This window comes from Vulpes lagopus, chromosome 19, assembly GCF_018345385.1.
Source record: "Vulpes lagopus strain Blue_001 chromosome 19, ASM1834538v1, whole genome shotgun sequence".
In the NCBI taxonomy this organism is placed as follows: domain Eukaryota; kingdom Metazoa; phylum Chordata; class Mammalia; order Carnivora; family Canidae; genus Vulpes; species Vulpes lagopus.
The window spans coordinates 51,022,688-51,041,007 of NC_054842.1; the positions used below are offsets into that span (position 1 = coordinate 51,022,688).

The window sequence follows — 18,320 nt, forward strand, 5'->3', positions numbered from 1 at the left end:
CTTAAAGTTTTACAAGTGATGATATTAAATACTGCTATAGAGCACTATAATGTGAGATGTACTTATGTTTTACATTGACATTCCTTCCTCTCCCTTGTAGGACACTTGGTGGTGTTCCCACACAGGCTCCTCCACCTCTTGAAGCAACCTCATCATCACAAATCATCTGCCCCGATGGGGTCACCTCAGCAAACTTTTACCCTGAAACTTGGGTTTATATGCATCCATCTCAGGACTTCATCCAAGTGCCTGTTTCTGTGGAGGACAAAAGCTATCGAATCATTTATAATCTTTTTCATAAGACTGTGCCTGAGTTTAAATATAGAATTTTGCAAATATTGAGAGTCCAAAACCAGTTTCTTTGGGAGAAATATAAAAGGTGAGTCCACAATATGAAAAGTTAAAGAGTTCTTAATGTAGTTAATGACAGAGTAGAACATAATAGTAAAGACTTTCAAAAAACTAATTGTATTTTTTCATGCGTTAACTCACATATACTCTTCACAACACTCCGTAAGTTCAGTAACTTGCCACACATCATACAGCTAATAAGATATGTCCTAGAGTTTGAACCCTGGCAGTCTAGCACCAGAAGCTTTGCTCTTAATCACTTTACTATGCTGCATTTCGAGTCAACAAATAAATAAGTGTAATACAAAAAGAATACGTGCAGGTTTGAGAAATCTCAGAATTAAGACACTCCAGGTTGGTGGAATTAAGACAAAGCTATCCTGAGAAGGTAAGTTTGTGAACTAGATTTGAAATGGAAGAGAGAGCAAGTGAACAGGTGTAGGGGGTGGGGGGAGAAAATAGCTTTTCTTGTCTGTAGTGGAAAAGATAAGTTTAAACCTTTAATATGCTCTTTGATGGCATTTTGCCCTTGGAAGCTACTTTAACATTTCCTCCCCATGGAAACGGTAAAGAGAAGTTTATGACTACATCTTGCCTATTAAATTGATCTATATCTGCCTTCTTCTGAATTCCCTCTCCACTCTTTGCATTAGGAAAAAGGAATATATGAACAGGAAAATGTTTGGCCGTGACAGAATAATAAATGAGAGACATTTATTTCATGGAACATCACAGGATGTGGTAGATGGAATCTGCAAGCACAACTTTGACCCTCGAGTCTGTGGAAAGCATGCTACCATGTTTGGACAAGGCAGTTATTTTGCAAAGAAGGCAAGCTACTCTCATAACTTTTCTAAGAAGTCCTCCAAAGGAGTCCATTTCATGTTTCTGGCCAAAGTGCTAACTGGCAGATACACAATGGGCAGTCATGGCATGAGAAGGCCCCCTCCGGTCAACCCTGGCAGTGTCACCAGCGACCTGTATGACTCTTGTGTGGATAATTTCTTTGAGCCTCAGATTTTTGTCATTTTTAATGATGATCAGAGTTACCCTTATTTTGTTATCCAGTATGAAGAAGTCAGTAACACTGTTTCCATTTGAAAAATCTTGGTACTGCTAAATTATTTGATATGAACTCGATCCAGCATTTGTAGCAGGTTTTGGATGGGTGGGACAGAATGGGAACAGCATTGGACATTAATAGGGCACTTTTAAGACCCATTTTTTAAGTGCTAGAAAGTGAAATTTTTTTAAAGAAAAACAAGTTTTAAAATGACCACTTATTCTTTAATTATTTACTAATTGTTGTTAGTGTACTCAGTGTGGAAAAGACTACAGATTGCATACTCTTTTTATTCACACTTGTACATATCGGCAGCAATGGTATTAGAAGCATTTTTTAAAAGAAACTGAACAGCCTAACTAATTAAATGTGGCTTAAGCCTGGTAGAAGTTTGGCCAAATGAAATGGGAGGCTGTGAGCAAAGTGAGGATTCTGTGTATTTATAATGATAAAAACTGACTGGAGCTAGTACTACCATACTCATTCCCTGTCCAAAGCATCATTTATGGTGTAAGATAAGTTCATGAAATTCTGGTGGGTGGAAAGCAATTTTTATTTCTATCAGCAGAACTGAAACGTATCACCCAACCAGAGAGCATCAGTGACCTTAATTGTTCTTCAGAGTTTGTCTGAGAACTCAGAGGACACTTTTAAAAAGAAGAAGAAGAAGAAGAAGAACCATTTGAAAAATTTTTGTCACCAGCAAAATTTTTCACTAACCGGTTATATGAAACATGATTCTTGTGTTGTTAAAGTTAGGCCTTAGAAAACCCAGTCTCTTTCTATATCATCTACCCCAATCTGAAGGAGTTGGGCAGCTAATTTGGTTAAAGCCAGTCTTGAGGATTAGTAGTATTACTTTTAGAGTTCCAGACCTAGGCCCTGACAAGGTTTTAGAGGAAGGAAGTACATGTATAACTGAGTCGAAAAGGTTTATTACTGTGCTTTGCACAAAGTAGGCTCTCAAAAGTATTTGTTGGCTTGGAAATCTTGTTAAGGTGGTTATCCCACCCCTGTGCCTGCTTTGCCAGCTGCAGCTCGATTCCCTGGCCAACTGTATTTTACACTACTTAATAGAAACACAAACTTGGAAATTGTGCCACTGGCCCAGCTGGAGCAATGTTAAGTGTATATGCTAATGCCTCAGTTCAGAGAGGAAGCAGCTAGGTGTACTTTGCCGTAAGCAAAGCAAATACCTGGATTTACAGAAGTGGAAGTGGTTGTTCAGAAAAGAATTCCCCATGGAATTCTTTCAGATACCAAGCTCTCCTAGTATGTTTGTGGTTATTTCATTTACACAGAACTTTTCAGGAACTCCTGTGTTGTTTAAAGCAAGATATATCTATACTGATGTCTCAGTGAATCAGTCTGTTTAAGCACTTATCAGGGCTTCCACACAATTATTTATTTTGCCCTAGTTGATCTCGTTGTTTGCTGCCATTGGCATGAAGCAGCCAGCTGTGGCTGTTAACAGTTGTTCTTTCATTCAATTATAACTTGTAAACCAGTGATTCCCGATCTTTTTCAAGTTAAGACACCTTACCATTGCTTATTTGATTTTATGAAACTTGTTCCTTTTTTTCTCCTTTAAGGAAAATAAAGCTTTATGACATATTTATTTTTTTAATAAAACTAAGCAAAAATAAAAGTTCTGGTAATTCTTTAAAACTTCTACTGTTTTGGTTCCATTGAAGATAACCGAATTCAGCACATAGTGGATAATCTGTCTGTAAATGCTGGTTGATTGGTTGAATGAATGTGCGATTGAGTGACTGAACAGACCCAATCAGAACCTGCTGCTTGAGCTTTTGTGCTCTAGAAATCAGCAGAAACTATTAGGTAGCAGTCAACTGTAAGTCACAAGAGAAGAGTGAATGTTTTATTTTGCAGGTAAATGTTTGAGGAAAAGGGGCAAGCTGTGTATCAGCAAACAGCTATAGTGAAAAATACAAGTAGGTTGTCCCCATCAACAGGTGCTGAAGTAAATAAGAAAAAGAATTCTAGAAATCTTGTTGGCTGTCAAGCACCTTCACTTTCAGCCAACTTAAAGTGATCTGATCTGAGTGCTTTTCCCCCCTGGTGTAATAATTGTTAAATTCCTGTATAGTACTGTATGTTGTTTTAACTAAGCAAGAGCTGTGGAGTTGGTCTGAATCTTTTAATGGTTCCATGGCTTTAAAACAAACTGAAAAGCATTCAGTAAATCTTTCTCCCTACTGACACAACTGTAATTTACACCATTTCAGAAAGCTGGAACTTACTCTTAATTTAAACTGTGGTTAAGATTGCCAGGGAGAGGCTGCAGACTCCTTGAGACATTCCAGTGTCGTACAGTTCTATAGATAGGAGAGCTTTTTTTAGATGTGCAAAGTTTATAAATATTGGGTCCTTTGTAATTATAAATTCTAAAATCCAACTCTGTGCGTTTTGTTACAAACCTGTTTATTTTAGTAAATGATTATTTAGATACTAAAGAGAATCATGAGGGCCTGAAATATACTGATCTTTAAAGAGGAATTTTTATTATACTAGGTCTGAAAATGATTGAAAAACAACGTATTCACCCAAACAGTGCTATACAGTCAGTTTAAATCAGAGGGGTTTTTCCTCCTTCATTTAAGGAAGGTAAGATGACAACAAAATGTTCCTAGTTTTCCTTAATTGGGATCAAATAATCAAAATGTGTTTAGAAAATTCTGTATGGCATTTCCAAAATCTAATCCATATTACTTATTGCTATTGTGTGTCTATGTTTTTAAAATAACTTAAGATCTTCCATTATACTATAATCTTGGAAAAATCACTTAACCTTTCATATGGTTACTTTTCTCATATTTGAAATAGAAGTTTGGGTTTTTTGTTTTGTGGATTTTCTTTTTTTTTTTTGAGAGACTACAAATAAGAATGATCCAACTTTGAGATCCTATGCTGTGAAAATGTTTTGTAAAGTTCTGTACAGACCAATAGTGTTTATTTACAAATTAAAAGCCAGATACAGGGGCGCCTGGGTGGCCCAGTCGGTTAAATGTCTGCCTTTGGCTCAGGTCATGATCCCGGGGTCCTGGGATTGAGCCCCTCCTCAAGTTCTCTGCCCAGTGGGTAGTCTGCATCTTCCTCTGCCCCTGCTCTCCTCCTAACTCATTCTCTCTCTCTGTTTCTCTCTCTCTCTCTCTCAATAAATAAAAATCTTTTAAAAAAAAATAAAAAGCCAGATATGTTTTTTCTTTTCTAAGATTTTATTTGAGGGAGAGCACATGCCGGCAGGATGGGAAGAGGGAGAGGGAGAGGGAGAAGCAGATTCTCCACTTGAGCAGGGAGCTCCACTCGAGGGAGGTTAGATCCCAAGATCATGACCTGAGCCCAAGGCAGACGCTTAACTGACTCAGCCACATAGACACCCCAGATACATATATATATTTTTTAGAGAAGACAGTGTTGTGTTTTAAAATCTGACATACACTTTATTCATTTAGGTTACTCTTAATACAATAAGAATGCTTTTGACCTTTGCTAACTTTTCTCGTAAGCTACCATGGTAGAAAAAAAATTTGCTTTTGACAAATTTTCACCGGCATTATTAGTTGCTCTTGTTTGATATGTTCTTGTTTAACTCACTCAGTGTATCTTCTGGGAGCCTGTCAGATGGATGGAGCTCTTTTAAAGCTTTAATCTTGCATGAGTGGAAGTGTTTGTGTGTTAGAAGCATTTCATGGACACTTTGCTAAATTTTCTAAGCTAGAGCAGAAGTGTCCAACCGCTCTAAGAATATCAGAATTTCATGGACTTAATTGCCCTTAAGAATCTAATGGTTAATGAAATATGAACAAAAGGTTCTATGAATTCAGTAGTCTTTATTTAAAGATTTTGTTTATTTGTTCATGAGAGATAGAGGCAGAGGGAGAAGCAGGCTTCCCTGCAGGGAGCCCGGTGCGGGACTCAATCCCAGGACCCCAGGGTCACGACCTAAGCCGAAGGCAGACACTCAACCACTGAGCCACCCAGGTGCCCCGAATTCAGTGGTCTTTTAATGAAAATTTGTGTTACTCATCACAACCATATCTGCATTTGATACGTAGGATATACCTAGTCTACAAACAACATTTGGTGCTCACATGGATTAATGGGCTCCTTACAATAACTCCCATATGCTGCTAGTTTACAGCCAACAGACTGGAAGCCACTGGGCTAAACTATTTCTATATTCAAGTTTTATAATGGTATATATCTCCTTAACTCTATCCAATCTTTAAAAAGCCCTAATCAAATCACACCATTAAGGGGCTCAAACTAGTGTTCAAGTCTCTAACCTGTCTAATATTTAGCAATGTTTTAGGTGCCAAATTGTCATTTGGCAGGCCTTCTGTTTAGATAAATCAGCTGCCCTTCATAGTGCTTCACAGTACAATAAGGACTGCATCTAATAAATGTGAGCGGCAGGCGTACACTAAACAGATGCTTCTCAACTACATGATAATGAGGGACTCTTCAATGCTCATCAGTTTATAAATCAGTTTTTGAGCAGCAGTAATGGATTTGGGGCATTAACCCACAGTTCTCTGATGAATGTCTGCATTTCACAGTATTTTTGTCAAGAATTTAAGTCATGATTTCTAAGCTGAGTGCAATGAAATGTCCCACTTAGGGGTAGCAACCATAAATCTAATTATCATTGGTCTCATGGATCTAAGCTAACTCAACCCAGTAACCACAGCTTTAGTTTCAACCACTCATAAATGTAGCTAATTTCTAAATGCAAGTTTCTACCCCACATGACTTACATTTTTCTAAAAATACAAGTTTGTAATCTTATTTTTATAATTGTAGGTATATATAAGTCAGTGCTAGATTGCAGTGGGAATGCAAATTTTGTGAATCATTGTTACTCAATTTTGTGATGGAATTACTGTCACTTACCAGAAAGCAATGGCTTAGTCACAAACCTGAGAAAGACAATCTTAGTATGTGGCTTGCGGACTAATTGAGATTTAAAAATGTAAAGAGTTAGCCCAGTAACTCGCTCATGGTATACAACAAAATGTTAGTAATACTAGAAATAGTAGAGTGGTAGCCTAAATAATGACCCGTAGGGATATGTTAACATTATATAGCAAAAGAGGATTTGTAGCTGTGATTCAATTAAGGGTTTTTAGATGGGAAGATTGTCCTAGGGAGCCTAATATAATCAGAGGGAAGCAGAGATCAGAGAGAAATTAGAAATAAATTTGTTTTGTTTTAAGCCACCAAGTTTGTGGTAATTTGCAACAGCAATAAGCAGGTAATACAAGTAGTAAATATAACAGAAATCCTATTAAAGACTTATCAAGCTCACAGAAATCAGCAAGTGAAAGGAGCCCTGCAAATAAGGAAACTTCCCATGCTTATTGGAAATGTTAAAAGGTGGTGCGAAATTCCAAGAGAAAACCAGCAGTGGCTTTCTGAGAGTGGTATATACACGTGCTAAAGACAAACCTTACTTAAAATAAGACTTCTTCTAAGGGGTATTTACTGAATAAAGACAAGCACTATAGGGAGTCAGCTAGCCTGGCCCTCTTGAAAGCAGGGAGGAAACAAACTGCCTTAAAGAATGGGTGAAAAAGATGTAGGGATGGCAAGTTTTAGTACCAGGATTGTCTAAGAGTGAGTTTTGTAATTTCAAGCCCCCTTTGGGTGATCTTTCTTCTTATATAGGCCAAGAGTTCACAGCTATTTAGAAGACATTTGTTGACTAGCTTCTAGAACCCTGGGACTTCCTCCTTGAAAGGGCACCGTGCTCCATGATCGAAAGTACCTTCCTTTGCTCTAGCAAGGCACAGGGTTTTTTTGAGCCCCTTTTGGTTAAGGAATATCAGAAACCCTTGTCTTTGTAAAGACTTCTTAAAGTCTCAAGTACTAACTCCACTCCTAAGTGTCTTTTTTTCCTGTACTCAGGAACTTCTTAACAAAAGGCTGCATTGAGCTTTGCTTTGAAGGAAGGGACATCTGCTTAGTCAGCTTTGCCTTGCTTTTCTCTGTTGTACCTTCTTCCAAAGAGTCTTGTGGAAAAGGTCAGGGTAATCAGACCATTTTGGTAAAAATGCATACTGGTGTCTTAAATCATAATATAATGAATTCTTTATCATAACAAATGCAGAATAGGTTATTCCAACACTGATTGATTCAAAAGTGCAACGTTTCCAAGGATTCTGTGCAATTCACTTGGTTCTCCCCTCATGGTGACAAGAGGACTGCTTAGCCTCAAATACATCTCATTTGCAACGTACAAATGTAGGAAGGGATGAGCTTCAACTAGTGCTTTTTTTTTTTTTTTAAATTTCAAAAGTTAGGAAAATCTTACAAAAGCACCCCCCCAATGGTCTGCCATCTTTGTATTATTGTCCCAGGTTGTATCATGTGTCCGTGCCTAAACCAGTCCCTGGCAAGGAAAACAGAATCCCGTGAATGATTTGGACTAACCAACATTCACATCTTAGGGCAAGCCAGTGTGATCCGTTATGCAAGTTGTCACCCAAACCTGAACAAGGTTGAGATTTTGTTAGGAAGAAGAGAGGTGGCTGTTGGGGAGAAAAACCAACAATTACCTGTCACATTGTTTTTCAAGGTTAAGTTGAGATTGCATTAAAGGGTACTCCTTAAAGTTTTCCAATCTATTTCACAAAGACCCCTAGGTATCCATTTCCTTAAAGACCAAATGGCTATGGAAGGAAAAACATTGTTTCACAAAGCCTGTAAACTGACTTAAAGCTGGATTTACTACTGTCCGGTCTTTGAAACTTCCAGATTCTAAATGGAGCTATTTTTAATGTGAAACTTTGGCCTTCCTAATGGACTGACATTAAGAAGGCCCATGCAGCACGGAGTGCAGGAACAAAAACCGTTAGGTTACTTAGGTTGAAATCCTAGCATCATTATCTCCACGTGGGGTAACTTGAGCAGGCTAGCATCGCTAAGATTCCATTTCCTTATAATAAATAACCTCATGGTCCCTGTAAGGACTAAAGGAGCACTCATGTAGAACACGTAGCATGATAATGCTGACTTCTTTTTACTTGAGTCCAAGGACTCAAAGGAGGCCAAATTGAAGATCTACATTTGGGAGTACGGAATAAACCCCTGCAAAGTTCAAGCATACATTTTCCTTGGTTTTAGATTCACAAACTCCTACTTCCTAGTAAAACATTTTTTTTTTTATTTTTTTTAACATTTTAAAAGTGTAAACTACAAAGATGAAATACAAGTAAGCAGAGTATAGTGAAAACAAGCTAACCGTCCACCGTATCTCAGCATCCAAGCCAACCCCCTAGCTCTATCGAGCTGCTACGAAAGGCTGGCGTTCTCACTCAGGATTTGGGAGGGGAGGTGGGATTGGCAGCATCAAAAAGGAACACCTCCTTCAGTTTTGCTGGGACATTACAGGCTTGAGCTTGTGATGGATGGTGCCATAAGCCTACTCAGAGATGAGAAATTTAAACCCTTAGCAGCAAGCACGCTCAACTAGCTTTCTCCAGCAATGCAGACAAACGTCTGATGCAATGAAGGCATTACCAGGCAGCGTTCTGATAGGAACCCGGGAAAACCCAATTCTGGGTATGCCTGGTTCTGCCTTGGATCCGTCACTCACCTTCCCACAGCATCTTGGAGAAGATGTTTGTCCAGAGGTAGCAAAGAAAATAAACTGTTGTGACTTGAGGTCTTGGCTCCAATCTCTAACACAGTAAAGTGGACTGCAGGTTGGAAGGCCACTGAGTCTATTTTCAGAGCTGCCTGCCCTCAGATCCAGCACGCCACGCGGGAGCCCTGCCTCGACTCTTCCCTACTTCTAATGCCCTAACCGGGGTATCAGGCTTTACTTCTAGGACACAAAACCAGTCCACCTCCCTTCCTTGCCAGCTCCTGGAAAAGAAAATCAATTCGTTATTCAAAGCAAGGGCTGATGAAGCTCTTTGTATAAATATTATAGACTTGGGTCATACAAAATCTCATAGCTGCTCAGTTCTGCTGTTGGGGCATAAAAGCAGCCAGGGACTACGTGTAAGTGAACGGCATGGCTCTGTTCCAGGAAAACCTTACTTCTAGGCTGCCGCCACCTATGCTATATGCCATTTTCAATCAATCTAAACAATTGAGCCAAAGCTAGTTTGTGTGATTTGTTACTTGGTGTGTCCAGGTACCGTATCAAATACTGGCTTCTAAAAAAAAAAAAAACAAAAAAAAACAAAAAAAAACAAATACTGGCTTCTAGCTCCTACTGTAATCGTGCTCCTAACCGCAGGGAGAGTCTTACTATTACTTTCTAAAGTCTGATTTCCTTCCCCTCCCTGTCCTATATGAGGCCATATTCAACTCATAAAGAAAACTGAAAGCCTTTAGGAAGGCTGGGCCTTTGTGCCCTGTGATCGGTGAAGGCATGCTGCAATGCTTCTGTTTTCTCTGAGGCAGTGGTAGACCGCGAGGCCGTTATAAAAAGGCTCCCACCGTTGCACTGCTACACCCACCGGTTGAAAGGCAATCCTGTCCTCGCTGTTCTGGTTTAACAGAAACCCTCGTCAGACAGTAGAGTGGACAAGGAGACCAACTGGCTCCAAGAGTAGGAGATAGTCTCTTACTGGGATGCCAAGTGGATGAAAACCTTTTCTGACTTTCAGGTTTTCTGTCATAGAATGACCAAACGCATAAAGAAGTCCCTGAAGGCAAGGGGGTCACTTATAATTCCCACCCCTCTTTTTTCATGTTAGTGTTGTCAGGACTGTGGTAGCCCCTCAACCCCAGGATCAGGAAATAGAGCAGGGCGTGTTTTCTGGAGATGCAGGGAGACAACAGGATGGAAAGGGTAGGAACAATATTAGCGAACTGCAACCATATGCTTGACAAGACTCGGGATCAGCCTCAAGTCTGAAGAGGCCAGTGTGAGAGCCTGCAGTTGGGCTGTAGGGAAGTAAGAGATCAGGACTGGGACATGAGTTTTGCTTTATCGTTTCCATAAATGGGAGGAAAGGGATATTTGATAAGCAGAAAAATTGGGAAGAGATAGTTGGCAGGCATGCCTGTAGGCTTCTCAAAAAATAGGAAAAGGGAAAAAAAAAGAAAGCCGTGGCAACTTTTCACAGAGTTACCGTAGGGCCTCAGGAAAGCCAATAAGGAAATAGTGATGGCTACAGGGGAGGTGACCGTGATCACAGGGGTGATGATGGTGGTCCTTCATGACTGTGATACTGGTGATGCAGAAGAACATGGTGTTGGTGATGGTAGTAATGGTGATTGTGATGGTCATGGTCAAGATGGTCATGTAGATCATGATGGTGGTGGTGGTGGTGGTGGTAGTGGTGATAGTATTGTTGCTCTTTGTACTGATGGTGGTGGAAAGGGAAAGAAATGAAGACCTCTAGGACCTGAGCTAAAAAAAGAAAGTGGGGATAATACATTTTATTGTTCCAGCTCCACTATAAAAACTCCTAGAAGGGAAGTACACAAATTTTGACCTTGATTCCTGCCTCACATTTCAGTCTGATAAATTCAGAGTTAGGAAAGAAAAAGCAGCAAACTCACATGCTTCTAGTGATTGTTTAGCAAAAGATAGAGACCTGTGGTGAATGGTTTTTTATCTCAATGGACTTCTTGATTTTTTTTTTTTTAGTTCATGAGAGACACAGAGTGAGAGAGAGAGAGAGAGAGGCAGAGACACAGGCAGAGGGAGAAGCAGGCTCCATGTGGGGAGCCCGATGTCCAACTTGATCTCAGGACCCTGGGGTCACTCCCTAAGCCAAAGGCAGACGCCCAACTGCTGAGCCACCGAGGCGTCCCAGGCTTCTTGATTTTGAAAATAAAGTATGTTTGTTTGTTTTTTTTTAAATCCTCTTCCACTCTTGTGTCAGGCCTGCCTTGTTGTACAACTCTAGGGAGCGTTCACTCATCAGCATGACCTGTACTCCTGGAGGAGCTTAATGCCCAGAGTGCAGCTATGTTTAAGGCCTTGGCATAACAGCCTGGGGAGCTGGGGCTGGACCCTGAATTTAAGGAAGAGCTAAGGAGGCAGAAAGTTCTCAAAAAGGGGAAAAAAAACAAAAAACAAAAAAAAACTAGGCCAACAACAGAGAGATAGGCCGGGCCTAAGGCTAGACAGAATCAATAGGACGTTCCCAGCAGTGGGCAGCAGTCCATGAACTTAGGAAGGGTATAGTGTGATACCTACATTTGCAGTTGTTTCCTGCTCTGAACTATATTTACCTTGTATTCCCCACAAGTTTTAAGTCTTAAAACAGCCCTGAGTCTTAAGGAATGCTCAAAGGAGCTCACGTCTACACCAGGAGGTGTGCTAGGTGATAGAAAACTGAGCCGGGAGAGAGACGTCGGGCAACCACTACTGGTTGTCACTCCCCGAAAAACGAAAGCCCCCTCTGGAGAAATTTCAAGAGCATACACTGGCCTTCCCATAAATAGGTGAGATGGGAGGAATTGAGTTATTTTATCAAGATAAGGGAAGGCTGGAGAACTTGGAGATATTTAGGTACAATAATATTGACTCATGTTTACTGAACATTTACTGATAATTATGGAACATTTACTCTATGTTGGGCTCTGTATTAAGTGCCTGATGGGTCTTATTTCAATTTACAGTTGAGAAAATAAAGCCTATAACAAATTATTTTGATCAAGTGTAGCCAGTGAATGGCAGAGGCTTATTTAAATCTGTCTGCTAAATTCCAATTTACAGTCAAAATCAGTGGTCTCCAAACGTTGTGATGATACATTCCTACCATTAAATAAAATCTTGGGGGGGGGGGGGCTGCCCCATCGTACGTATATTTATTTACTCATAAATTATATATATATACATCTCTTCTTTTCCACTAATAAATTATATGTATTACAAAACAGACATGAAAATAGAAATAAAATAAGAAAAAGATGAAGTAAATAATGTAAAAAGATAAAAAGTTTTAAAAACAAGAAATGCAATGTTTTGATACGTATTAAATGTATACAAGTGTTTTCTGTTCTCACTATAAAAGTACTAATGATAATAGTTGAAAAAAAGCATATCACAAAGGTACTCATATCCGATAGAAGTTCTTCACTGACTACACTGTAGCTAGTAAATATTCCTAATACCAGATGTCTATCAGTTATTCTTGCAAACAAAAATAAAAATACCACATGTATATATATATATATATATATATATATATATAAAATATATATCTTGTATTTTTATATTTTTACCATAAAGTTTCAAATTCGGGATCCCTGGGTGGCGCAGCGGTTTGGCGCCTGCCTTTGGCCCAGGGCGCGATCCTGGAGACCCGGGATCAAATCCCACATCGGGCTCCCGGTGCATGGAGCCTGCTTCTCCCTCTGCCTGTGTCTCTGCCTCTCTCTCTCTCTCTCTCTCTCTCTCTCTGTGACTATCATAAATAAATAAAAAAAATTAAAAAAAAAATAAAGTTTCAGATTCCATGAAACTTCGTGTGGGCGGTGTTTAAACAAGCAAGTTCTGCTTCTGTGTCTGAGAATGCATACATGAACATTTTTTTAGAGAAACAGAATAACATAAAATGGAAACACATCAAAATATGCTTTTTCAAAATGCAGCCTTGCAGGTCTCTTGTGAAATGCACAAGTATTTCTCTCTCCTTTAAATGTGAAAGACAATTTCACTTGAAAAGACAGTTGAAATGTGTGTGTGGGGTTTTGGTTTGTATTTTTTTTTCTCTTTACAAAATATCTTCTAGGTCGCTAGAATCAGCTACTGGTCATCAGAAGACAAGGCCAGAAACTTTGAAATATTAGTGTTTTCATATACGCAGAACTGATCTTTAATTTCAGCTTTCTTTTAAGAACTTTGTCATGAGATAACCAGTGAATCCAAGGGTGATAAAGATTTTTATGACCACAACCCTCCCTCTCCCATCGTATGCAGTTTAACAAAAATTGAACTGTTTGGGACAGGTTTTGGCAAATATTTTCTGTGAAGGGCTTGCTGGCAAATATTCTAGGTTTTTCAGGCCTTGTGGTCTCTGTTGCAACTACTCAACTCTGCCCTTGTCTGAAAGCAGCCGTAGACAATATGTAATCCAATGAGCGTGACTGTATAAATAACACTTTTATTTACAAAAAGAGGCATCAGACTGGATTTGGTTGAGGCCAGAGTTTGCCAACCTGAGACTTAGGATGAGGATGATATCATCTTTAAACCCACTCAAACCAAGCCCAGATAACCTGTGATATGTCACAATACCCTGAAAGGGAAAAGAGCACAGGTGCCTCCCTCGGCTCGGGGAACCCCTCACTCTCTCCTGAGGGTACCATGCCTACTGCACGTGACAGGTGCCCACCCAACAGACAGGCCTCGTAGGGTGCCGGTGTCAGAAAAAACGAAAAGTTGGAGATCCCTAAGATTTTTCTTTATAATTTTTTAGACAAAAATGAATGTAAGTAGTTTCTCAATATTTCTGTCCTTCTCAACTGATCATTGTTTATGTCCCACTTTTGAGATGACTTCAAGCTTCTGCACATCTACCTGAGAAAGTGTGTCATCGGGATAAGAATGGGAAGTAAAATGAAGGGGAGGGTGTGGGACCTTGACAGTCTCTAACACTAGCCGCCTTTCAGATGGGGGAGGCGTCAGTGTCCCCTTGCCGATGGAGGAGGCATCAATGTGATGGCACGGTTGCCTTTGAGGATGAAAAGTCAAGAAGTACAGAGATGAACTAAGGGAAGAAGAAACAACAGGGCCTGTGGCCTTTGGAGAAACTTCCTAATGACCATCCAGACCAAGCCTGTCATGCCTTTACCACACCATGTTGTTGTTATTTATTTAAAGGTAGACTAGGCTATGAGCTCTTTGAGTGTATCTTCGTGGATCTTTTAAACCAGGTGTTGTGAACACTCAATAATAATGTTCCGTGAGTGAGTGGATGCAGAGGTGCAGAAGAAGGGCCACAAGATTTTGGGTCCCGTTCTTAAGGAATAAGATTAATGTAAGACTAGCTAAGCCACATAAACATATAAGGCAGGATGTGTCCCCAAAGTGTCGCTGGTCATTGCAACCCCACCCCAAGTGAGGGAAGGAGGAAATGACTGTGACTCAGCAGAATGGGACATTTCCCCATCACCAGGAGAGGTGTTGCGTGAGGATATGTAAGGTGAGGCACCAGGTTCTTGTTTGGGTTTATTTATTTATTTATTTATTCGTTAAAATTTGTATTTATTTATTCACGAGAGGTACACAGAGAGAGAGAGAGACAGAGACACAGGCAGAGGGAGAAGCAGGCTCCCTGCAGGGAGCCCGACGTGGGACTTGATCCCAGGACCCTGGAGTCATGACCTGAGCTGAAGGCAGGTGCTCAACCACTCAGCCACCCAGGGGCCCCCGAGGCACCAGGTTTTTAAATGGTCTTTTCACAGATATCCAGAGTGGCAATAATTTCGTTGATTTGATCGATACAAACTGCAGGACTGGAAAATTCTGGTAAAATACAATCTATTTAATGCCAAATTATGTGATTTGTTCAGACCTACTGAACTGGAAAATGCCAAGTTCCTTTTCCCCTGGTGCCGCATGAATGTCACCTGCAGTGATTAAGCGCAGAATCCCAGAGCAGGGCAAGACGTCAGCCAGCCGATGGCCTAGGCAGTCCTGGCTTCCCCTGAACACACAGCTTCATCTTACCTTCTGTACGTCATATATGAGAGCTGGGGTCCGCTTATGACTAAAGTGTTATTAAATCTGGACATTATTTGTCAATTAATAGTGGGTCACATGAAGCGTGGTGGGCCCTTATATAGGTCTGTGTGCTCACTCTTTCTCTCCCCGCCCCCCTCGCTCTTCTTCTTTCAGCTCAGCTTTCTGAAATTTTCTACTGAGTCAACATATTCACTTTTCTTTGGGACAGGGAAATGGACCATAGAGTTTGAAAGTGAGTGAACAGAGGTGTGAGCGGAACGTATAAATAGAAGATTACTTTTTAAATAGCCAAGGACTCTGCTTAGAGAAGGATAACGTAAGTTCTAGCCCCAGCTTCCTGGAGAGCTGCACCACATTACTTAGCGCTCCCAGGCCTCAGTTTCCTCATCTGTACAGCCAGTGATACTGCCCCTTCCAACTGCATGATTCTAAGACAGATTAAGAAATAATAAGCCTATAGCTTCCATCATTAATACTCAGACCTTGACCTTAGAGTCATGTATACGTTTCATGAGGAAAGTCCTCTGATTCCAAGTGGAGTGACTCCTCCATAGAAGAATCTCATAGATGGAAGGTGGAAAATCCAAGTGGAAATCTGAGATTGTTCCCACTTGTCACTCTGATCTGCACAGATATATATTCGCTGCCCTCGCTGGGGCACAGCCACTTTCAGCCTTCACGTCTAGGGTCTCGTCTGAATGACTCTCTCTCTCTCTCTCTCTCCATCTCCACTTGCCAGTGCTCAAACCACAACCCACCCCCCCCCAAGACTACCGGGGAAGGTGTGTCTTCCAGAGCCACCAAGCCTGGCCTGAAACCCGATCCTGAGGACCAGGGACCCTGGCCCACAGTTAGGCAGGCCTCTGCAGTGACCCACTTTTTAATGACTTCCTATCCATCGGGTGGTGCCTCCTGCAGTGTTGACTCAGGCTCGCTCTCCGGGCACCTGCACCTGTGGTAGGAAGGCGTCCCCGCACCCGGCCTCGCAGAGGGACAGTCACCCCCCAGGGGAGCCGTTTCTGCCTCGCCGCCCCCTTGTCAGGTTGGGCTCTGACTCAGCCTCACATGCAGCCCTTCTCTGGGGCTTACCAGGCCTTTCTTTGTTTCCTCAGGAGCCAGTTCTCGTTCACGCAGCCCCAGCGGGCCCCAAACCCCGGCCACCCCGGCCCGGCCTGCCTGGTTCTCGCGGCCTCTGCGCAGCCGATGGAAACTTTGCCCACAAGCGAGTTAATTCCTCGTGATTCTACTAGATGCATATTTAATGCATTTTTAAAATAGATCCTGAATGTCGTTTCCATGGCTATCTCAGATTATTGACAGCACATTTTCTTTTAAATAAAACTTTTATATGTATAAATGATTTATTTGACGTGGGGCAGATTTTCATTCCCAGGAGAGTGAAAGTTCTAAGTCCCGTTTGCTGTTCTTCCCCGGCGCAGCATCGTAGGAGGCACAGACCCTGTGCTGGGAATACAGACATCTGATTTCCATCATATTTCTTAAAATTTTACTAGTAGCCGAAGACTCTTATCAGCCCATAATCATAAATGGACCAGAACATGAAATAGCTGTGAGAGCTAAGAAAAACATTCTTACTGGAACAAGTTCATAGAAAACAAAGTCTGTTCGAACTTAGAAGGAGGAAAGTTAAAATACTGTATATGCACTGGGAAGTATTTTTAAAGATAAATCGGTTTTTTTTTTCTTTTTTTTTTTCGGTTCTCTCTCTGAACACGGGTCAGGTCAGCTGGTCAGACACGTAAATGGCCTAGAACTGAGTGCACTGTCTTCCCAAAAGGATGCTCGTTGGAAAAGAAAATGCCTTTCCTGAAACATTTCCTAAGCTCCCGCTCCCAGAGCCCCAACCAAGCCCCGGCTGTGGTGTTGAGCCATCCCACAACCTGACTACATCCCTGACTTAAGGAGCTTTGGCACTTCGAACACTTAAAATTCATCCTGGCTGGACTTGGGACGTTGAAGAACACATGCAAAGAATTTTGTATGGATATTCCTTACCTGTTTATACTGTGAAGCCTTGATTGTCATAACGTGTTTGTTAACTAGCTAAGACGTGCAATACATAAAAAATGCAAATGTCACCAAAGAATATAGAGAGTCTCCCTAATTCTCCTCTAACCCCTGCTAAGGTAAAAACTGTTACCGGTTTCTTATAGCCACCTCCGGAGGTAACATGTATGTGTGTACAGATGTTTTAAAAGGCGATAGGGTATTGAACACACGGCTCATGCACCTTGCTTTTCTTCACTTAGTTCATCCAGGAGCTCAACCTCGTTCTTTTTAATGACTGAAAGCATTCTTTGCTATGGATGTTCTAGAATTTACTGATGAACTTTTGGGTTGTTTGCAGTCTTCTGCTACTACAAACGATGCTGCGGCAAATATCCTTATACCTACACACACACACACACACACATTCATGCCTATGTGCCATTATTTCTATAGATGGAAATCTTAGAAGTAGAGTTGTTGGGCCAAAGGACAGTGTACTTTAAAACTTGGTAGATAGGGCAGCCCAGATGGCTCAACGGTTTAGCACCGCCTTCAGTCCAGGGAGTGATCCTGGAGACCCAGGATCGAGTCCCACGTCGGGCTCCCTGCATGGAGCCTGCTCCTCCCTCTGCTGTGTCTCTGCCTCTCTCTCTCTCTCTCTCTGTGTGTGTCTCTCATGAATAAATAAATAAAATCTTTAAATAAAATAAAATAAAATTTGGTAGATAATGCAATGTCGACCTCCTTAGAGACAACCAATTTATCATCACTCCCCATACTTTTTCCCACTCAAAAAATAAAAAATATGAGAGGACAATGCCTTTCTAATCACTCTCTTTGCTCTGAGTGTATATCTTTGTGGAATTGCTTTAAAAATAGAGAGATATAGGGGTGCCTGGGTGGCTCAGTTGGCTAGGTGTCTGGCTCTTGATTTTGCTTCAGGCCATGATCTCGGAGTTGTAGTGTCGAGCCCCAAGTTGGGCACCCGGCCTGGTGGGGAGTCTGTTGGAGATTCTCTCCTTCTGTCCTTCCCCCCACTTGTATGCATGCTCTTTCTCTCTCAAGCAAACAAATAAAATCTTCAAAAAGAAATAGAGAAGTCTATCGGACAGAACTGCCATGATTACCATAATATTATCATTCAGGTCTCAACTAAACTGTTATTCCCTAAGCAGATCTTCCCTGACCAACCCTCCCCCCCACCCCGCCCCAGAC

General features: G+C 41.1%; 1 protein-coding gene across 1 annotated transcript in view; it reads left to right on the forward strand.

Annotated features, from left to right (window-relative positions):
* Positions 1–3,062, forward strand: part of LOC121478933 (TCDD inducible poly(ADP-ribose) polymerase) — a 29,845-nt gene extending 26,783 nt beyond the window's left edge. Inside the window, exons 5-6 of the mRNA XM_041734427.1 lie at positions 101–379; positions 1,005–3,062. Coding sequence (XP_041590361.1) covers positions 101–379; positions 1,005–1,452 — 727 coding nt within the window. The 3' untranslated portion in view covers positions 1,453–3,062. The remainder of the gene's footprint in view (positions 1–100; positions 380–1,004) is intronic.
* The last annotated feature ends 15,258 nt before the right edge of the window (positions 3,063–18,320 follow it).